The sequence below is a fragment of the Pan troglodytes genome, chromosome 1, assembly GCF_028858775.2.
Source record: "Pan troglodytes isolate AG18354 chromosome 1, NHGRI_mPanTro3-v2.0_pri, whole genome shotgun sequence".
In the NCBI taxonomy this organism is placed as follows: Eukaryota; Metazoa; Chordata; class Mammalia; order Primates; family Hominidae; genus Pan; species Pan troglodytes.
The window spans coordinates 225,578,497-225,600,938 of NC_072398.2; the positions used below are offsets into that span (position 1 = coordinate 225,578,497).

Consider the following 22,442-nt stretch of genomic DNA (forward strand, 5'->3'; position numbering starts at 1 on the left):
TTTTTTTTGAGACAAGTCTTGCTCTGTCGCCCAGGCTGGAGTGCAGTGGCACAATCTCAGCTCACTGCAAGCTCCGCCTCCCAGGCTCATGCCATTTTTCTGCCTCAGCCTCCCGAGTAGCTGGGACTACAGGTGCCTGCCACCATGCCCAGCTAATTTTTTGTATTTTTAGTAGAGATGGGGTTTCATTGTGTTAGCCAGGATGGTCTCGATCTCCTGACCTCGTGATCTGCCCACCTTGGCCTCCCAAAGTGCTAGGATTACAGGTGTGAGCCACTGTGCCCGGCCTGTTTGTTTGTTTTTTGAGATGGAGTTTCACTCTTGTCACCCAGGCTGGATTGCAATGGCACAATCTAGGCTCACTGCAACTTCTGCCTCCCAGGTTCAAGTGATTCTCTTGCCTCAGCCTCCCAAGTAGCTGAGATTACAGGTGTCCGCCACCATGCCTAGCTAATTTTTTTATTTTTTGTATTTTTAGTAGAGATGGGGTTTCATCATGTTGGCCAGGCTGGTCTCGAACTCCTGACCTCAAGTAATCTGCCCACCTTGGCCTCTCAAAGTGCTGAGATTACAGGCATGAGCCACCACGCCCCGCCTTGTTTTGTTTTTTAAAGCATTTTGCCTGAGATGACACAGATGGGAAGTGGCAAAGCTTTCACTCCCTGGCTGAGCCTGCTGGGCTCTTCTTTCCTCTCCACCCAAGGTTCCTTCTGCCCACAGCACCCCTAGAGTCTCCCACCCTCCAGCTATCAGCTTAGGGATTCTCTCCCCAGGACGGCTTCTCTCACCCCTCTGCTGGGCTCACCCCAGCCCACCCCAGGTTTCTCCTCAACCCAAGGGCCAGGGCACTTCCCAAGAGTAGGGACCAGGGGTGGAGTGTATCCTTACTGTATCCTAGGTGGCCCCAGTTCCCCTAAAGCCTGCACCCGACACTTGCCCACCTAGCTGTCTTTAACGTTCCTCTGATTCCAGACCACTCCTTCCAAGTAACCAGCAAAACCTGAAAATCCTTGAGTTGAAGAGAACTGTGGGTTACTTGGTTAAAGTCCTTTACCCAATGGGAGAGTAGAGGAAGAAATATTTTTAACTGGGGGTAACTGGCAATGGAAATGGTGTTTGCTCCCCTGCCATTCAGTCTTCAAATGGTGGTCCGCAAGCCTGGAGGGGGATGTTCTAAGGGGAGCCTCCTCCTTCAGCCTTTTTCTCCCAGGAGCTAGGGTCAGTCCCTCCCCAAGATGCAGATGCTGCAGGCGGACTTGTGGGTGCAGACCTGAGTCAGCCAAGCTAAGTGGCTTGGCCTGGGGATGAGAGGGAAAAGATCCACAGAGTTTTTTGAGCTCTTAAAGAACAATTAATTGTCTTAGGGGAGGCCTATGGAGTCAAACTGGCCTCAACCACGGAGAACAAGGTCTCAGGTTCCTCCAAGCCCTGCTGGGCCAAATCTGTTGAATGATTTATTCTCACTTGTTAGGTCTTTTAGAGGGTTAATGCAGGTTCGCGAGCCTTAAAGCGTTAAGCCCTGAGCTTGGCACACAGTAAGTGTCCATGAAAGGTGGCCTACATTCCTTCCCATGCCACAGATAGGTATGGGTGGCCTGGGCTCCCCTGGCCCAGGCTTCTCCGGGCCCCTCAGTGTGTTCGCTGGCCTTCCACCCTGCGGCGAGAACCCTGAAGGAGGGAGACGTGGGGCTAGCGGCAGGGGTGGAGCTCGGAAGTGGGGTTCGGGGGACAGGGGGTTCATCCAACACCCTGGACAGAGCCCTCCTTGGCCCCGCCCCATAGGGGAACTCCTCCTGGCTGGCTCTGTGGATCCCTCCAGTCATCTCTCTGCCCGGCAGTTCGCAGTGTGGTTCGCGGGCGTGGCCGTTGCCCCGCCAGCCGGTCGGGGGAGGGGAGCCCGGAGCAGATGGGCGGGGGACGCCAGCCAGTTTGCCGCAGCAACGGCCACGCGGCGCGAAGGCGGTCCTGGGCGGGCCACTGGGGCCCAGGCGGGCAGCCTGGGGCCCGCACCCAAAACTGTCCTGCCCGCGCGTCACATGAGCCCTGACTGTCTTGCGGGCGAGAACCCGGACCCCTAGCCGGTGGGAATGAAAACGAGCTCCGAGGGCTCCAGGGCTGCCTCTGCTTCTCTAGGATTCCGTTTCCCCACCCAAAGCCTGGAGTGGGGTAACCAAAAGACTCTTAACTAGGCAAGCCGCCGAAGGGTTCTACGGGCTCCTTAGAGCCGGGCGTGCAGCGACTGGGGCCCTTGTCCAGGCTCGGCCTGTTCCCAACGTCGAGGGCTGGAGCAAGTCACGACCTTTCTCCGGAACTCGGATTTCCCGTCCAGCTCAGCCCTTCACCCGATAAAGCAGCTGGGGGTGCAAGTCCCTCCCGCTGCTGTCCCTCATGGGAGCTCCCGTAACCGCTGGGTCCCCTGCTGCGGCCCAGGGCGGGGCTCAGAGGAGACGCTGAACCTGAGCCTGGGGAATGAATGAAGGGCAGCATTGGAGAGGAGGGACCGTAGCTCCAGTCAGGCAAGGCCTGGCCCCACCTGGCCCTCCTGCCCTCGGGGTCACGCAGCGAAGGCCCCCGATGGCGCCTTTACCACTCTACCGCAGGTGCTCGGGGAAAACTGGGGGCCGCCACCCCGCGGTAGATAGGACGCAAAGGCGGGGAGCGGGATCCCCGGGGGCGTCGCGGTCTCCCCTCCCGGCTCCACCCTACGCAGGAACAAAGGCAGGAGGTGGGACCAGCGGGCGGCCGGACTCCGCGGGGCGGGGCGGGGCGGGGCGGGCGAGCCGCTCCCTTAAAGCTCGGCCGCGGGCGGGGCGCGCACTCGTCTGGCACCAGCCCGGGGCGCGCGCGGGACTTCATTCCGGACCTCGGTTTTCCTTTGCGTGGGGCTCGCAGCTGCCACCGCTTTCCCGCGGAGCATGGGGCTGCCTCGCCGGGCAGGGGACGCGGCGGAGCTGCGCAAGGTGGGTACCGGGGACTGGGGGCGGGGCTGGGGACTCCGGGGACCCGTCTAACCACCGCGCCGCCCGTCCGCAGAGCCTGAAGCCGCTGCTGGAGAAGCGCCGGCGCGCGCGCATCAACCAGAGCCTGAGCCAGCTTAAGGGGCTCATCCTGCCGCTGCTGGGCCGGGAGGTGAGCGCGCCCGGGCGGAGGGCAGAGGGTCCTGGGGCGCGGAGCGGGGGCAGGGGGACGGGGTGCTCCTGCGGGAGGAACCCACCAGGGGGTTCCGCGCGGCGCCCGAGGCGGAGCCTGGGTGGGGTGGGCGCGTCGGAGCGGACCCCCAGCAGGCCACGGCGCGCCCCACACCCAGCTCCCGACTAGAGCGAGGGTGCGCACGGTAGCCGGCCAAAGTTCTGTCTTGGTGGTTCTCTGTCGCTCTTCCTCGTGGCCGGGCGCAGAACTCCAACTGCTCGAAGCTAGAGAAGGCAGACGTCCTGGAAATGACCGTGCGCTTCCTGCAGGAGCTGCCTGCGTCCTCATGGCCCACGGCAGCGCCCCGTGAGTGAGCCCTCTCTGCCCTGCCGCGCGCTCTGCACCCCGCACCCGGCACCCTACCCCGCGCCTCACGCGGCTCTCCGCCCGCAGTGCCTTGCGACAGCTACCGCGAGGGCTACAGCGCCTGTGTGGCGCGCCTGGCCCGCGTGCTGCCCGCCTGCCGTGTCCTGGAGCCCGCCGTGAGCGCGCGCCTGCTGGAGCACCTGTGGCGGAGAGCGGCCAGCGCCACCCTGGACGGCGGGCGCGCTGGGGATTCCAGTGGCCCGTCTGCCCCCGCCCCAGCGCCCGCGTCTGCCCCAGAGCCCGCATCCGCTCCGGTGCCCTCGCCGCCCTCGCCTCCCTGCGGCCCTGGCCTCTGGCGGCCGTGGTAGCCCCTCGGCCGATCCACAGACCCTGCCGACTGCTTGGGACCTTGGGGCACTGGACAGGTTGAAGCTCTTGGTGGCGGCTGCTGTTCCCATCATTAGGGGCCAGCCCAGTACCCACACCCAGGCCGGAAGCCGGATGTTTGTGACTGGCGTGGCAGACTGAAAGCCCTGGGGCTGGGGCTCGGCTCAGGGAATAAAAGGAGCGTCCCTGCTTCACCCCCAACTTGGCCGGAGAGGAAAGGACAAGAGGCAGCAGGGTGAAGAAGAAGCCCCCCATCCCAGCTGGTGGAGATAGTTCTGGAACTGGACCCCGCAGCTGCGTGGGCAGCCGACACACCCACCCCAGCACTGGCACCAGACCAGAGCCAGAGCCAGGACCTGGGCAAAGTGCAGCCGTGCACCCTGCCTGGTCACTGCTCTCCCAGCCCTGCCTGGGCCTACCTCCTGCCCAGCTCTGCTTGGGACCCTCTGGGCATGCAGCAGCAGTGGCCTAAGGGCTCTGGTCACTTCCAGGGCTCTACAGGGCAGCAGAGCAGAGCAAAAGGGTGCATAGGCTGGGAGCTGTCACCTCCACTCCTAGGCTTTTCTGCCTAGAGCAGAATTATAGGGGCAGTATACATCCGGGGGTCTGTGCGGTGGGGCTGGGGGATTCCTTAAGTGACTTTGGGAAGGATTTGTTTTCCCGAGCATCAATTTCACACCTGGGCATTGCACCCCAGGCTATGCAGTCTTTCAGTGTGAGGAAGGGGCAGAACAAGAATGAGGCGGCCCTGTGGCCTCAAGGAAGCTTGTGGCTTTGGAGGATCTGACTCCAGCAGAGTCTGTGCCAATGTGGGGTGAGCAGGGCCCCTGCCATGGAGCAGCAGGAATTTGAGGGATGGAGCAGGTTAAAGAATGGGAAACATCTTCACTTGTTTTTTTTTTCTTGCAAACTACTCCCTGCTACTCATTGAGACTGGTTACTGGAAGCAACTTGTTAAGATTTTTCTTTCTGGGTGGGTGCGGTGGCTCACGCCTGTAATCCCAGCACTTTGGGAGGCCAAGGCGGGTGGATCACCTGAGGTCAGGAGTTCGAGACCAGCTTGGCCAATATGGTGAAACCCCGTCTCTACTAAAAATACAAAAATTAGCCGGGTGTGGTGGCATGTGCCAGCTACTCGGGTGGCTGAAGCAAGAGAATCACTTGAACCTTGGAGGCTGAAGTTGCAGTGAGCCAAGATTGAGCCATTGCTCTCCAGCCTGGGTGACACAGCAAGACTCTGTCTCAAAAAAAATTTTTTTTTCTTTCTTTTCCATGGAGGCCTAGAGTCCCTGTGAAGGCTAGGAAGGGGCTGCTGATCCCAGGAGTGCCCACGAGGAGTGGGGGGCACTGTTGGCCCATAATCAGGCAAACACCCATCATTTCATGGGGGATTCATGAAATCATAGTCAGGCAAACACCTGTCATTTCATGGCTAAGCATTTGCAGAAGGTGGAGGATTCTCCCCCGAGTCCCCAAATCAGCAGCCTGTGCTAGGGACCAGAGCACCGGGGGCAAGAAGACAGAACCAACGTGGGAGTGGGGATGGTCACTAAATCTGACTGTGCCACACAAGCCCATGATGACCTTGGCACTGGTTTGGGTGGCAGGATATGAAGGAAGCTGTAGGCATTATTGAAAAAATCATTGTTCAGCCAACAGGGTGAGGCTCCCAGCAAGGCCGTGCCATCTTCCCACCTCCCTGAGCCCAGAGGGTTAGACTGTAAGCTCCGGAGGGCGAGGCTGGGGCTGAGCGCGCCTCCATGTCCCCAAGGCACAGGGTGCACAGTGGGTGCTCACTGAACATAGTGGACTAGTGAGCAGAGGATGAGAGGACTACCCTGTAATGAGCCTTGGACAGTCTGGCATTTGCCTTAACTCCCACTCCCATGCCCTGGGATCACTGTTGGATATTTACTCCATGAGGACAAATACTGGGGAGGTGTGGAGAGGAGGGAGGGCAGGTTCCTCTTACTTTCACCCATTGCTGAGAATGAGCGCCTGTTGGCACTGCCTTTGTGAGCCTCCAGGAGCAGGTAACCTGCGGCCCAAGCCCGCCTAGGACTCCACATCAGGCAGGCACAGGACTGGCCCCTTGTCCTCATAAAAACTCTCAGTACAGCTTAAACTCTGTAAGATCTAACCAGCCAGGAGGACCCTCGCTTCCTCTCCGCCATGCTTGCCACCTCTTGCTTCTGAGAGTCCATCTCAGTTCGCAGTTCTGTGACTTGCATTGACCTGGCTCCAATCAAGCTACAACTCAAGCAGTCACGGGGAGGAGGATTGTAGATGGGCCAGTGACTCACAGGGTCAGGCGCTCGGGGGAGCCTGAGTCAGGAAGTCAGTGGGCCCTGGAAGGGAGGGGGCAAGCCTGGGTGGGTAAGGTTCTGGGCCCCAGGCAAGAAGGCAGAGTTTCTCCGCAGGGGTGTGTGCAAGAGCTAGCTGCGCAGAAGGTCTCCGCTGGCTCTCCAAGCCGGACTTGTGAAATAGGAATGCCAACATCCTCCTCCACAGGCAGTGGCAGGCACCTCCTCCTCAGGTGCCCCCCAAGCCCTATCTGATGGGCAAAGGTGAACGCAGGGCGGTGGGCTTTTCCTGTGCAGAGGGAGACTGATTCAAAGGGTCATTTATGACCCTTCACAAGTCCCACATCCTGCCCAATGGCCAGGTCTTGGGATGCTGTTGCAAGATGGTTCTGTGACTCCATGTGACTGTCTGATGATTGCCCCAGCTGGGGAAAAGGCTCCCATGTCTCTTTCTCATAAAACCAGTGGGCAAGGCCGGGCGCAGTGGCTCACGCCTGTAATGCCAGCACTTTGGGAGACCAAGGTGGGCGGATCACCTGAGGTCAGGAGTTCAAGACCAGCCTGACCAACATGGTGAAACCCCGTCTCTACAAAAATGTGGAAATTAGCTGGGCATGACGGCGGGTGCCTGTAACCCCAGCTACTTGGGAGGCTGAGGAGGGATAATCAGTTGAACCCAGGAGGTGGAGGTTGCAGTGAGCCGAGATCGCACCACTGCACTCCAGCCTGGGTGACAGAGCAAGACTCCATCTCAAAAACAAACAAACAAAAAACTAGCGGGTGAAATGATTCAGTGACCTAAGGACAGCCAGAGCACTAAGCTGCTGGGAACCCATCTGTGCTGAAATGTAGATTTCCCAGGAAACTCAGGCTTGGGACAGGCTCCTACCTGCTCCTCGGGCACCAGGTGATTAGGAGAGGTCGAATCTCATTTCCACGAGAGTGAGGATAAAGACTGGGCTGCCAAGGAGGACTCCTCATAAACATTGACAAATTGCTCTGCCCCGCCTGTGATCCCAGACTCCTCCTGCAGTCTGGGATCCTGAGTGTCCTGCGGGTTCATCTCGGATGGGCGCTGCATAAACAGCCTGCAGGGAACGTCTGGGAGAACCAGCTTCACAACAGATATAATAAGGAAGAAGTTTGAAATATTGCAAGAATTGCGAAAGTGTGACACACAGATACAAAGTGGGCACATGCTTGTGGGAAAATGTTGCCAATAGACTTGCTTGACTCTGGAGTTACCCCGAACCTTCAATTTGTTTAAAAAAAAAAAAAAAGGCAATATCTTGACGTGCAATAAAGTGAACTGCGATAAAATGGGGTGTGCCTGTACTTGTTTTGAGACAGGGTCTTGCTCTGTCTGGAGTGTAGTGGTGCAATAATGGCTCACTACAGCCTTGAGTTCCTGGGCTCAAGCCGTCCTCCCACCTCAGCCTCCTGACTAGCTGGGACTACGGGCACACGCTGCCACACCCGGCTAATTTTTTGATTTTTTGTAGAGATGAGGTCTTGCTACATTGCCCATGCTGGTCTTGAACTCCTGGGCTCAAGCGATCCTCCCCCACTTCAGCCTCCTAAAATGCTGGAATTACAGGTATGAGCCACCTCGCCCAGCCTGCTTGTACTTTAAAAAAAAATTCCAGGTTTCTAAAGCCATTGTAGAGAGGAGCTAACCCAGCCAATGATGTTGTTTCTGCTAGCTTTACTTCTTGTCTGAGCCTCCTTCGAGTGTGGATGGATCTCTGGGGGCTGAGTGGGAGTGCCTGCGTGTGTGTAGGTGTGCATGTGCATGTGTTTGTGTGTCCCTGTGTAACCGTGTGGCTGTGGCTGCCCTTCAGAGAGCTGCCCGGGCATGCAGTATCAGGGAGAAGGCAGCCACACACCGAGGCTTCCCAGTGAGTAACTAGTTTCACCTGGGGTTTTCAAAGGCTCTGATGAAGCCCCGGGCGCTTAAAGCAGCTGTAAGGCTCAATAATGGTTTCAGGAGCGTGAGAACGGGTCTAGAGAACACGCCCCACACACGTGGTGTCTTGTTACCCGAGGTCCATTGGGGGGCAGCAGGGAGCAGGGGCCCGGCAGCTGGTCCAGGACCAGGCGCAGGAATGAGGGGTTCCCTGTCCTGGGGGTGAGGCCTGAAGGAAGAAGATTCCAGGCCGAATACGTGTCCGCCGCTGGTTCTGTCGTGGAGGGGGAACCAGAGACCCTCACATCTTGGTGTTCGTTATGTTAGGATTTTTCACGAACCTCAGGCAGCACAGGACAATCTTAAAGAAGAATGAACCAGGCTGGGCGTGGCAGCTCACGCCTGTAATCCCAGCACTTCGGGAGACTGAGGTGGGTGGATCACGAGGTCAGGAGTTTGAGCCCAGCCTGGCCAATATGGTGAAACCCCATCTCTACTAAAAATACAAAAATTAGCTGGGCGTGGTGGTGCGCGCCTGTAGTCTCAGCTGCTCGGGAGGCTGAGACAGGAGAATCGCTTGAACCCGGGAGTCAGAGGTTGCAGTGAGCTGAGATTATGCCACTGCACTCCAGCCTGGGCGACAGAGCAAGACTCCGTCTCAAAACAAAACAAAACAAAACACGAACCTTTGTAGACCTCAAAAATCAGAGGCATTCTGGGTGCGGTGGCTCATGCCTGTAATCCCAGAACTTTGGGAGGCCGAGAGAGGTGGATCACTTGAGGTCAGGAATTTGAGACCAGCCTGGTCAACATGGTGAAATCCCATCTCTACTAAAAATACAAAAATTAGCTGGGCAATGTGGGGGGTGGGTGGTGGCGCATGGTGGCTCACACCTGTAATCCCAGCACTTTGGGAGGTCGAGACAGCCAGATCACTTGACGCCAGGAGTTTGAGGCCAGCCTGGTCAACATGGCGAAATCCCAGCTGTACCAAAAATACAAAAATTAGCTGGACATGGTGGTGGGTGTCCGTAGTCCCAGCTATTTGGGAGGCTGAGGCAGGAGAATTGCTTGAACCCAGAGGTAGAGGTTGCGGTGAGCCAAGATCACGCCACTACACTCCCGCCTGGGCAACAGAGTGAGACTCTGTCTCACACACACAAAAAAATCAGAGGCAGATCCAGGTTTTGTAGGAACTAAATTTTGAGGCCCTTTGTAGGAGAACTAATCTAAAATTACGAATATAGACTTCTAAGTATGAAAATGAATATTTATTCAGAATGAAAATAAGTCATATTAACTAGTGGTGCTTGGAGATTCACATCTCATCCTTTTGGCTTCTCTTTTCATAGGATGCTTCTGGCTGGCACACCTGGCCTCCCCTCCATGCTCAGAACTGCCTCCTACTCTACATCCAGGCTCCTGAGCAGCCCCCAGCTTAAGCTTCAGCAGCTCCAGGGTAAATCCATCTCCGCCCAGAGCTGACTCCGGATCTGCCCCAGTGACAATAACAAGATAAATGCCTTCCATTCTCTTCGTACTTACAGGATGTAATCCACATATTTACACGGTGTTTCATTTGCGGTAATGTTTGTTTTGTTTCTTGTTCCTTCGTACCTATCTGGGAAGCCTGTGCAATTCAGATGTCCAGGCCCACTTCCAGAAGTTCTCATTCCCTGTGCTTGAGTCAATGGCCGCAGACCATACACCTGAGAGCAAGTTAATCTGCTCTAACAAAGATATCACATCTAAGAATGGTGGTTGGCAGGGGCTGGGGGGTGGGAAGAATGGGGAGTTGGTGCTTCATGGGTACAGAGATTCAGTTTTGCAAGAGGAAAAGAGCTCTGGAGATGGATGCTGCTGATGGCTACACCGCAATGTGAATGTGCATGATGCTTAAATATGGTTAAGATGGGCCGGGCGCGGTGGCTCACGCCTGTAATCCCAGCACTTTGGGAGGCCGAGGCGGGCAGATCACGAGGTCAGGAGATCGAGACCATCTTGGCTAACACGGTGAAACCCCGTCTCTACTATAAATACAAAAAATTAGCCGGGCGTGGGGGCGGGCACCTGTGGTCCCAGCTACTCGGGAGGCTGAGGCAGGAGAATGGCATGAACCTGGGAGGCGGAGCTTGCAGTGAGCCGAGATCACGCCACTGCACTCCAGGCTGGGCAACAGAGCGAGACTCCGTCTCAAAAAAAAAAAAAAAAAGGTTAAGATGGCCAGACGTGGTAGCTCACGCCTGTAATCCCAGCACTTTGGGAGGGCAAGACAGGAGGATTGCTTGAGCCCAGGAGTTTGAGACTAGCCTATGCAACACAGTGAGACCTCATCTTTACTAAAAATCAAAAAAATTAGCCAGGCATGGTGGCGTGTGCCTATAGTCCCAGCTACTCAGGTGGCTGAGGTGGGAGGATTGCTTGAGCCTGGTAAATCAAGGCTGCAGTGAGCCATAATGACACCACTGCACTCCAGCCTGGACCACAGAGCAAGACCCTATCTCAAAAAAATAAAGGTTAAGATGGTTAATTTTATTTTTTATCTTTTGAGATGGAATTTTGCTCTTGTCACCCAGGCTGGAGTACAATGGCATGATCTCCACTCACTGCAACCTCCACCTCCTGGGTTCAAGAGATTCTCCTGCCTCAGCCTCCTGAGTAGCTGGGATTACAGGCACCCACTATCACACCCGGCTAATTTTTGTATTTTTATTAGAGTTGGGGTTTCACCATATTGGCCAGGCTGGTCTCAAACTCCTGACCTCAGGTGATCCACCCACCTCAGCCTCCCAAAGTGCTGGGATTACAGGTCTGAGGTACCATGCCCGACCAAGATGGTTAATTTTATGTTACGTGTATTTTACTATCAAAATAAAAAACCAAACCCCAAAAGACACTATATCTGCAATGGGGGCTACTACTTGGCTGAGTTTGCTCTAGTCCTTTAGGGTCCATCTGGTTTTTGTAGGATCTAAACTAACTAACGCAATGAAGATGTGATGGAACCTTTACGTCTTTAGGAGTGACATCCATTTTTGGCATCCTCTGGGATTCCAGATTGCTCTGATTTACTGTCTCGGGGGCAGGGAGCAGTGTTGAATCTATACGTGACCTTCCCCTCTGTGATAGCTCTCACCATAGGCCAAAGAGTTAATGTGGGGGCTGTGCCGAGTGTCAAGTCTCTATATTCCAATTACCCATTCGAGGACCAGAGAAATGGCCACAGTGGCCACTCGCCCAGTGGACCCATTGCAAGCCAGACAAGGCCAGGATTCCTTTCAATCTGGCCACCACCATGTCACCACTCTGAGAGGGACAGATGATGACCTTGGATCTCAGGATCAATGTGAGCTTCAACACTATGTCCAATGGTCCTAGAAATGGGTATGTATTCCACCCTCCCTATGGTACAATAACCCGATAAATGCTGTAGGCTTCTTTGGGGATAGCCAGGTAAGTCATTCCTGTGTATTTTGCTGGGTCCTTCTCCTGGGGACCCAGCCTTCCTTCCCGGTCTGAAAACTGTTTCAGGTATGGGAGGATCCTTACTTTTTATTTGGGCCATTGCCACAGTCTCCTGACCATCCTTTGTCCACTTTAATTGTCCAGTCCATAGAGTGCCCTTGCTGGCCACTCCAGCCCGGGACTTCAAAGCTGCAGGGGGCCATGCGTGGTGGCTCGTGCCTGTAATCCCAGAACTTTGGGAAGCCGAGGCAGGCGGATCACTTGAGGTCAGGAGTTTGAGACCAGCCCGGCCAACAAGGTGAAACCTGTCTCTACTAAAAGTACAAAAAAAAAATTGGCCGGGTATAGTGACTTGCGCCTGTAATCCCAGTTACTTGGGACACTGAGGCCGCAGAATCGCTTGTACCCATGAGGCACAGGTTGCAGTGAGGCAAGATTGCGCCACTACATTCCAGCCTGGGTGACAGAGCGAGACTCCATCTCAAAAACAAAAAACAAACAAGCATAATGATAGAAGGGTCATTTCATCAAGAAGATAAAGACATTTCTATTTTGAAATATATTTTTATGGATATTTTGATACCTGCCGTTTCTTTGTGTTGGGAACATTACAATTCTTCTCTTCTGGCTATTTGGAAATGTGTGTGTGTGTGTGTGTCTGTGTGTTTATTTACTTATTTTAGAAACAGGGTCTGGTTGTGTCAGCCAGGCTGGAGTGCAGTGATGCAATCACAGCTCACTGTAATCTCCAGCTCCTGGGCTCAAGGGACTCTCCTGCCTCTCCCTCCCAAATAGCTAGGACTACAGGTACGTGCCACCATGCTGGGAAAACTTTTTAAAAAAATTATGGCCGGGCGCAGTGGCTCGCACCTGTAATCCCAGTACTTTGGGTAGCCGAGGCGGGTGGATCACGAGGTCAGGAGATGGAGACCATCCTGGCTAACACGGTGAAACCCCGTCTCTACTAAAAATACAAAAAATTAGCCGGGCATGGTGGCAGGCGCCTGTAGTCCCAGCTACTCAGGAGGCTGAGGCAGGAGAATGGCGTGGACTCGGGAAGCAGAGCTTGCAGTGAACTGAGATCGCACCACTGCACTCCAGCCCGGGCGACAGAGCGAGACTCCATCACAAAAAAAAAAAAAAAAAAAAAATTTTGTGGAGACAGGGTCTCACTATGCTGGCCAGGCTGGCCTTGAACATCTGGCCTCAAACAATCCTCAGCCTCCCAAAGTGTTGGGATTATAGGAATGAATATATTTTTTATTGATATTTTGACACCTGTCCTTTCTTTGTGTTGGATACATTACAATTTTTAAAATTCCAAATGTGGGCCAGGCAGGTGGCAGTTGCCTGTAATCCCAGCACTTTGAGAGGCTGAGCCAAGAGGATCGCTTCAGCCCAAGAGTTTGAGACCAGCCTGGGCAACATGGCGAAACCCTATTTCTACAAAAAATAAAAAAGTTAACTGGGCGTGGTGGCACACACCTATGGTCCCAGCTACTCAGAAGGCTAAGGTGACAGGATGGCTTGAGCCCAGGAAGTTGGGGCTGCAGTGAGCCACGATCAAGCCACTGCCCTCCAGCCTGGGCAAGGTCCCTTCTCAAAAAAAAAAAAAAAAAATCCAACTGTGTATGCACTTAGTAACAGGGCTTCAAAATATAAGAAGTAAAAACTGGTAACTGAAAGAAATACTCAAATTCACAATTATAGTTGGGGATTTCAACACTCTTCTCAGAGTAATTGATAAAACAGGTATAGAGAAAGCCAGTAAAGGTATAGAAGACTTGAACAACCTTATCAATAAACTCAGTCTAATTGACCATTCTTGAATCTTACACCCAACATCAGCTATTCTATTCACATTCTGGAGGGCTTGTAGAACAGTCACCAAAGGTAGGCCATCTGCTGGGCCATAAAAGAAGTCTCAATAGACTTACAGGAACTGAAATTATACAGTGTATGTTCTTTGACCACGCAATATTAAATTAAAAATCAACAACAGAAAGCCAGAAACTGGCGGGGCATGGCCGTAATCCCAACACTTTGGGAAGCCTCAGCGGGTGGATCACTTGAGGTCAGGAATTTGAGACCAGTCTGGCGAAACTGGGTTTCTACTAAAAATACAAAAATTTCAACATGGTGAAACTGGGTTTCTACTAAAAAATACAGAAATTAGCCGGGCATGGTAGCAGGTGCCTGGAATCCCAGCTACACGGGAGGTTGAGGCAGGAGAATTGCTTGAACCCAGTAGGCAGAGGTTGCAGTGAGCCAAGATCATGCCATTGTACTCCAGCCTGGGTGACAAGAGTGAAACTCTGTCTCAAAAAAATAAAAAATAATAAATAAATACATTTAAAAATAAATACATAAAAAAAATTAGCTGGGTGTGATGGCACATGCCTGCTATCCCAGCTACTCTGGAGGCTGAGGCAAAATAATTGCTTTAACCCAGGAGGTGGAGGTTGCAGTGAGCCGAGATCGCACCACTGCACTCCAGCCTGGGCAACAAGAACAAAACTCCATCAAAAAAAAAAAGAAAAGAAAAGAAAGAGAGAAAAAAGAGAGAGCCAGAAACTCCTCAGATTCTTGGAAATTAAACAATTTTTTTTTTTTTTTGAGACAGAGTTTCGCTCTTGTTGCCCAGGCTGGAGTGCAATGGCACCATCTTGGCTCACTGCAACGTCTGCCTCCTGGGTTCAAGCGATTCTCCTGCCTCAGCCTCCAGAGTATCTGGGATTACAGGTGTGCACCACCACACTTGGCTAATTTTGTAATTTTAGTAGAGATGGGGGTTTCGCCATGTTGGTCTGGCTGGTCTCGAACTCATGACCTCAAGCAATCTGCCCTCCTCGGCCTCCCAGAGTGCTGGGATTACAGGCATGAGCCACCCTGCCTGGCCCGAAATTAAACAAATTAAACAATGACTTATAAATAACTAATGAGTCAAAGATGAAATCACAAGGTAAACTCGAGAATGTTAAGAACTAAATGGAAATGAAAATACAACAACATAGCAAGATTTATGGGATATAGCTAAAGCAATGCTTGCGGGTACATTTAGAGGTTTTTTTTTTTTTTTTTTTTTTGGAGATAGAGTCTCACTCTGTTACCCAGGCTGGAGTGCAGTGGCGCAATCTCGGCTCACTGCAACTTCCGCCTCCCAGGTTCAAGTGATTGTCCTGCCTCAGCCTCCAGAGTAGCTGGGACTACAGGTGCATGCCGCTACGCCCGGCTAATTTTTTGCATTTTAGTAGAGACAGGGTTTCACCATGTTGCCCAGGCTGGTCTCAGACTCTTGAGCTCAGGCAATCCGCCCGTCTCGGCCTCCCAAAATGCTAGGATTACAGGCGTGAGCCAACATGCTGGCCTGCGGGTATATTCAGAGTTTTAAAGGATTATGCTAGAAAAGTAACACCTAGGGTGCATTGGCTCACGCCTGTAATCCTAGCACTTTGGGAGGCCAAGGCGGGCGGATCACCTGAGGTTGGGAATTCCAGACCAGCCTGACCAACATGGAGAAACCCGTCTCTACTAAAAATACGAAATTAGCCAGGCGTGGTGGCACATGCCTCTAATCCCAGCTACTTGGGAGGCTGAGGCAGGAGACTTACTTGAACCCAGGAGGCAGAGGTTGTGGTGAGCCAAGATCGTGTCATTGCACTCCAGCCTGGGCAACAAGAGCGAAACTCCGTCTCAAAAAAAAAAAAAAAGAAAAGAGAAAAGTAACATCTAAAAGCGATTATTGGCCAGGTGATTGCACCAATGCACTCCAGCCTGGGTGACAGAGCGAGACTGTCTCAAAACAAACAAACAAACAAATAAAACAAAAGAAAAGAAAAGCAATTATCTGGCCAGGCATGGTGGCTCATGTCTGTAATCCCAGCACTTTGGGAGGGCAAGGTGGGCAGATCACTTGAGGTCAGGAGTTCGAGACCAACTTGGACAACATGACGAAACCCCTGTAATCCAAGTTACTCAGGAGGCTGAGGCAGGAGAATCACTTGAACCCAGGAAGCAGAGGTTGCGGTGAGCTGAGATTGCCCCACTGCACTCCAGCCTGGGTGACAGAGTGAGACTCTGTCTCAAAAAAATAAAAATAAAAAAAGCAATTATCTAAACTTCCAGCTTAAGAAGCTAGAAAAAGATGAGCCAATTAAATCCAAAATGTGTCAAAGGAAGGAAATAAAAAGAACAGAAATCTAGAAAACAGAAAATAGATGAAATACTTGAAACCAAAAGCTGATTTATTTAAATCATCAATAAAATTGATAAACTAAGCTTGACTACTAAAGAAAAAAGAAATGTTGCAAGTTATTAATATTGGGGATGAAAGAGGGGAGTTACTATAGATGCCACAGACATTAAATGAATCATAATTTGGCAGGGTATGGTGGCTCATGCCTGTAATCCCAGCACTTTGGGAGGTTGAGGCAAGCAGATCACTTGAGGTCAGGGGTTTGAGACCACCCTGGCCAACATGGTGAAACCCCATGTTCAACAAAAAAATACAAAAAATACAAAAATTAGCCAGGCATGATTGGGGGTGCCTGTAATCCCAGCTACTCGGGAGGCTGAGGCAGGAGAATCATTTGAACCTGGGAGGTGGAGGTTGCAGTGAGCCAAGATTGTGCCACTGCACTCCAGCCTGGGCCACTGAGTGAGACTCTGTCTCCAAAAAAAAAAAAAGAAAGAAGTGCAGGCCAGGTGCAGTGGCTCATGCCTGTAAGCCCAGCACTTTGGGAGGCTGAGGGTGGATCACGAGGTCAGGAGATCGAGACCATCCTAGCTAACATGGTGAAACCCCATCTCTACAAAAAGTACAAAAAATTAGCTGGGCATGATGGCGGGTGCCTGTAGTCCCAGCTCCTCAGGAGGCTAAGGCAGAAGAATGACGTGAACTCGGGAGGCGGAGCTTGCAGTGAGCTGAGATTGCGCCACTGCATTCCAGCCTGGGCGACATAGCGAGACTCCATCTCAAAAAAAAAAAAAAAAAAGAAATGCAAAGATCCTTATATTCATTATTCATGCAATGCAACATTATACAGCAACAAGCATGCACAAATTCCTGCTACCCGCTACAGCACCGATGTTGTGGATGGTTATTCCCTTTAGGGAGAAGAGGTCCCCATATTTGGCAGAAAGCAAGAGAAGCACTTCTGGGGTGCTGGTGATGTCTTCCTTGATCTGGGGACGGGTTAATGGGTGCATTCCTTTATGATCATGCATTAAGCCGTACAATTACGATTTGTGCATTTTTTCTGCAAGTGCCCTTTATGAATACCCAGATGGTTTCTGTACCATGTGGTATCATAGGTAAGATACTAGCGCCCAGCACAGGGCCTGGTATATATAAGATGCTCAATAAATGCCTGTTTGGCCCTTGAGAATGCTCATTATGAATTAGGTATAATGGTGCTATCTACCAGGCTCTCCCTCTGCACCAGGCCCTGCTCTGATGTGTGCCTGGTAACTCACCTAATCTTTATACAAACTTGACAAGGTAGATACTATTATTGCCCCATTTTCAGATGAGAAAACTGAAGTGCAGAGGGGCCAAGGAACTTACCTAAGGCCACACAGCTAGGAGGTGCATGGAGGTGGGTTTGGACTGTAGGACTCCGGACCCTTTGGTTTATAACATTTTTACTCAACTACTTAGCCGCCTCATCACCAGTTAGGAAGCCCCTCCAGGTCATTCCCGCTGATGCTGAATCTAACTTGAGTTATTGTCCTGCTGAGGACAGAAGGTAGTTCTGCTCTCTGAGTGATCCTAGGTGTCAAGATGAATGTGTGGCCGTTTCGCCCAAATCTCCCTCATCTGGTGGGCGTTTGGTTGGAAGGCAGTTCTTTCTCTGGGAGCCTGCTCACCAACGGTGAGGAAGCGACTCGGGCACCGTCTTGGGCTCCGGCCTCTGCTGGGTGGGGCTGCGGGCTGGGAGCAGTCGCCTCCAGTGTGTTGGCCACAGTCACACTGGTGCAGAGCTCCCGCTGATTATCTCCTGCACATGAGGGCCCTTTAGCTCTTCACACAGCAATTACTTGATGCATAAAACCAACATCATTTTTCTTTAAGGCCCTTGAGAAACATACAATTATACCTCAGTTTTTATTATCATGAGGAAAAATAGAATTACCCTTGACTGTGTGTTTTTTGTCATAATCACGGAGTTCTTGTTAAAAATTTGAGTAGGGGAACGTTTATTGTGATTTGTAGCAAGACCGCCCCAAGAGATGACGCCCAGGTGGGATCCCGGGTGGGGCGCGGGACCCAGCGCTTGGGAATTTGCTCGGCCCCTAGGTGGAGCCAGAGGGCCACAGACCGAGAGACGGAGCGCCTTGCGGCTTACGGGAAGCAACGCGGAGAATTTCACAGGTCATGTCACTATTTATTTATTTATTTATTTATTTATTTATTTATTTATTTATTTATTTATTTGAGACGGAGTCTCGCTCTGTCGCCCAGGCTGGAGTGCAGTGGCGCGATCTCGGCTCACTGCAAGCTCCGCCTCCCGGGTTCACGCCATTCTCCTGCCTCAGCCTCCCCAGTAGCTGGGACTACAGGGGCCCGCCACCACGCCCGGCTAATTTTTTTGTATTATTAGTAGAGACGGGGTTTCACCATGTTAGCCAGGGATGGTCTCGATCTCCTGACCTCGTGATCCACCTGCCTCGGCCTCCCAAAGAGCTGTGATTACAGGAGTGAGCCACCGCGCCCGGCCAGGTCATGTCACTTAGATCTCCTCCCACTAACCCCGTTAATTTGCAGGCACCGGGGCACGGCTATAATTCTAGTTATAAAGTTTGACCTACTTAAAGAGATGATCTCCAAATGCTGCTTTTGGGAAATGAATGTATGTCTACTCCAAACATAGAGGTGTTTTTCTTCTCCGGGAAATGACCCATTTATTTTTGACTTTCCCTCTTGGATTATGGGTCCCGCTTTCAAATGGGTCGTTTACGAGTTTTAGGTTTCTTTGGAGTGGTTCATTCTGGGGTCAGAGCACTTGACTTTAAAGATCAGGTTAGGCCAGGCACAGTGACTCACGCCTGTAATCCCAGCACTTCGGGAGGCCAAGGCAGGAGGATCACTTGAGTCCAGGACTTCGAGACCAGCCTGGGAAACATACTGAGACCCCGTCTCTATAAAAATCAAAAGAATTAGCTGGCCATGGTTGGTGGTGCACACCTGTAGTCCCAGCTACTCAGGAGGCTCAGGTGGGAGAACCTCTTTAGTCCAGGAGGTTGAGGCTGCAGTGAGCTGTGATCATGCCACTGTACTCCAGCCTGGGGGACAGAGCAAGACATTGTCTCAAAGAAAAAAAAAAAAAAGGCCAGGCGCGGTGGCTCACCCCTGTAATCCCAGCACTTTGGGAGGCCGAGGCGGGTGGATCACCTGAGGTCAGGAGTTCGAGACCAGCCTGACCAACATGGAGAAACCCTGTCTCTACTAAAAATAGAAAATTAGCCAGGCATGGTGGCACATGGCATGCCTGTAATCCCAGCTGCTTGGGAGGCTGAGGCAGGAGAATCTCTTGAACCCGAGAGGCGGAGTCTGTGGTGAGCTGAGATGGCACCATTGCACTCCAGCCTAGGCCACAAGAGCAAAATTTCGTCTCAAAAAAAAAAAAAAAAGGTTCAGTTAGGAGGAGAGGCTGTTCCTTTTTTTTTTTTTTTTTTTTGAGATGGTCTTACTCTGATGTCCAGATGATCTCCCCAGGCTCAGGAGATCCTCCCGCCTCAGCCTCCCATGTAGCTGGTACCACAGGTGCACACCACCATGCCCGGCTAATTTTTTTTTTTTTTTTTTGAGATGGGGTTTTGCCATGTTGTCCAGGCTGGTCTGGAACTCCTAGGCTCAAGTGATCCACCTGCCTCAGCCTCCCCAAGTGCTGGGATTACAGAGGAGAGCCATCGTGCCCCTCTAAGTAGCCTCTTCTGTTTGTCTTTTAGATGTGTCGGCCCTTTGGGAACGGAAGGCTATGTGTATGCTTCAGCATTTACTCACATTTCCTGCTGGCAACAGACTTAGGGTCTTGTCTATTCAATTCCATGGACAAGAGGAATAATCATGAAGTGTCTATCATCTCTGCAGAGGAAAAACACAAGAGCTAAATACATTAACATGAAAGAAACACAGTGGCTGTGTGAACAGAGCGGCTCTCCGGCTGCATCCTATATGATTCCTGGGAGGCTGTGATGGCAGACCCTGGAGAATCCTGCAGTGTCCTCCTCTTGTGTGAATCCCAGCTTGAACCAGTTAGGGTCTTCTCCTTGGGCCAAGGTGATCTGAATCCCATCTGGTCAAACGCATCCATTCCTGCAGCCCCCAGGACCCCAGGGCTGCTTGGCTTCTCAAGCTGGTTCACAAAGCTGTACACAGCCCTTCCTCTATGCCAGGCCCTGTTCCACACACCTTTCTTTTTTTCTTTTTTTTTTTTTTTTTGAGACGGAGTCTTGCTCTGTTACCCAGGCTGGAGTGCATTGGTGTGATCTTGGCTCACTGCAATTTCTGCCTCCTGGGTTCAATCAATCCTCCCACCTCAGCCTCCAGAGTAGCTGGGACTACAGGTGTGTGCCACCACAACCGGCTAATTTTTTTTTTTTTTTTTTGAGACGGAGTCTCGCTCTGTCGCCCAGGCTGGAGTGCAGTGGTGTGATCTCGGCTCACTGCAAGCTCTGCCTCCCTGGTTCGTGCCATTCTCTAGCCTCAGCTTCCCGAGTAGCTAGGACTACAGGTGCCCGCCACCACGCTAATTTTTTTTTTGTATTTTTAGTAGAGACGGGGTTTCACTGTGTTAGCCAGGATGGTCTCAATCTCCTGACCTCGTGATCCGCCTGCCTCAGCCTCCCAAAGTACTGGGATTACAGGCGTGAGTCACTGCACACCCGGCTAATTTTTTAATTTTTTGTGGAGATGGGGTCTCTGTATGTTGCCCAGGCTGGTCTTGAACCCCTGGCCTCAAGTGATCCTCCTGCCTTGGCCTCCCAAAGTGCTGGGATTCCAGGAGTCAGCCACTGAGCCTGGTCCTCTTCTATTTTAGAGCTCTGAGTTATATAAATCTTCAGTTCAAAAACTGACATTTATTATGTTTAATGGAGTCAAATACACTAATAGTTAATATTTTAGAATGCTTAATTGCATGTCTTCCCTTACTTGTTCAGTTCTCACAGCACTATGATCACATTACTGATGAAGCAACCTGCCCAGTGAGTGGGTAGGTGACCTGCCTGGGTAGGAAGTAAAGCTATGATACAGAATTTTAACTGGATGGTCCACACTCTTAACCACGAGGCAGGCTCACTACTTCCTTAAAAATATAAAGAAAGAGGCCAGCCTCGGTGGCTTACGCATGTAATCCCAGCACTTTGGGAGGTCAAGGCAGGCGGAACACGAGGTCAGGAGATGGAGACCATCCTGGCTCACACGGTGAAATGCTGTCTTTACTAAAAATACAAAAAATTAGCCGGGTGTGGTGGCACGTGCCTGTAGTTCCAGCTACTCGGGAGGCTGACGCAGGAGAATCCCTTGAACCCAGGAGGCGGAGGTTTGCAGTGAGCTGAGATTGTGCCAGCGACAGCCTGGGCAACAGAGTGAGACTCTGTTTCAAAAAAAAAAAAAAAAATTAAAGAAAGAAAATTGCCCACAACCTCACATCCCAGATATTCCCATTAATTTAAAAAAATTGGAACATAAACATAAAAATGCATAAAACATATGCACAATGTAAAACATTTATTGTAAGCATGTACACTATTCCCCAGGTCAAGAAAACATGAACACTCCCGACCCCCAGGTGATCCCCCAGCGCAATCCTCTCGCTTCCGTTGAGAGGTACCCGCTATCCTGAGTTTTGCGATAATAATTTCCTTGTTCTTTATAGCTTTACCACCTACTTATGTTCTCCTAACAGAGTTTTAGATCATTGCGTGTGTGGCATGATACTATAGGTATTCGTTGGTTTTTTTCTTTTTTTTTTTTTTTGTTGTTGTTGTTTTTGAGACGGAGTCTTGCATTGTCAACTGGGCTGGAGTGCAAAGGCGTGATCTTGGCTCACTGCAACCTCTGCCTCCTGGGTTCAAGCGATTCTCCTGCCTCAGTCTCCCGAGTAGAGAAAGGTTTTTTTTTTTTTTTGAGACGGAGTCTCACTCAGTCGCCCAGGCTGGAGTACAGTGGCACGATCTTGGCTCACTGCAAGCTCACAGGCATGAGCCACCGTGCCCGGCCGAGAAGGGGTTTCATCTTGTTGGCCAGACCGGTCTTTTTTTTTTTTTTTTTTCTGAGACGGAGTCTCGCTCTGTTGCCCAGGCTGGAGTGCAATGGCGGGATCTCAGCTCACTGCAAGCTCCGCCTCCCAGGTTCATGCCATTCTCCTGCCTCAGCCTCCCGAGTAGCTGGGACTACAGGTGCCCACCACCACGCCCAGCTAATTTTTTGTATTTTTAGTAGAGACGGGGTTTCACCGTGTTAGCCAGACTGGTCTTGAATTCCTGACCTCGTGATCTGCCCACCTTGGCCCGCCAAAGTGCTGGGATTACAGGCGTGAGCCACCGTGCCCGGCCAGGGATTCTTTTATATCTTCCTTCTTTTCCTCAATATTATGATTCCTGGCCAGGCATGGTGGCTCACACCTGAAATCCCAGCGTTCTGGGAGGCCAAAGTGGGGAGACTGCTTGAGCCCAGGAGTTCAAGACCAGCCTGGGCAACATGGTGAGAACCCCATTTCTACAAAAAATAGAAAAACAGCCAGTGGCGTGTGCCTGGGGTTTCAGCTACTTGAGATGCCGAGGTGGGAGGACCGCTGGAGCCAGTGAGGTAGAGGCTGCAGTGAGTCTTTTTTTTGAGATGGGGTCTCACTTCATGCCCAGGCTGGAGTGCAGTGGCGCGG

General features: G+C 51.9%; 1 protein-coding gene across 2 annotated transcripts; it reads left to right on the forward strand.

Annotated features, from left to right (window-relative positions):
- The first annotated feature begins 1,898 nt into the window (after positions 1 to 1,898).
- HES2 (hes family bHLH transcription factor 2) lies at positions 1,899 to 7,505 on the forward strand. 2 transcript variants are annotated; one of them, XM_016953116.4, is made up of 5 exons: positions 1,899 to 2,600; positions 2,893 to 2,960; positions 3,034 to 3,129; positions 3,396 to 3,495; positions 3,583 to 4,766. In XM_016953116.4, exons 2-5 carry the CDS (start codon positions 2,916 to 2,918, stop codon positions 3,861 to 3,863), a joined length of 522 nt encoding a protein of 173 aa, XP_016808605.1. In that variant the 5' UTR covers positions 1,899 to 2,600; positions 2,893 to 2,915; the 3' UTR covers positions 3,864 to 4,766. The 2 variants fall into 2 exon arrangements, with proteins under 2 accessions (XP_016808605.1, XP_001156221.3); XM_001156221.6 differs by lacking the exon at positions 1,899 to 2,600 and having other exon boundaries at positions 2,769 to 2,960; positions 3,583 to 7,505.
- Positions 7,506 to 22,442: the final 14,937 nt, after the last annotated feature.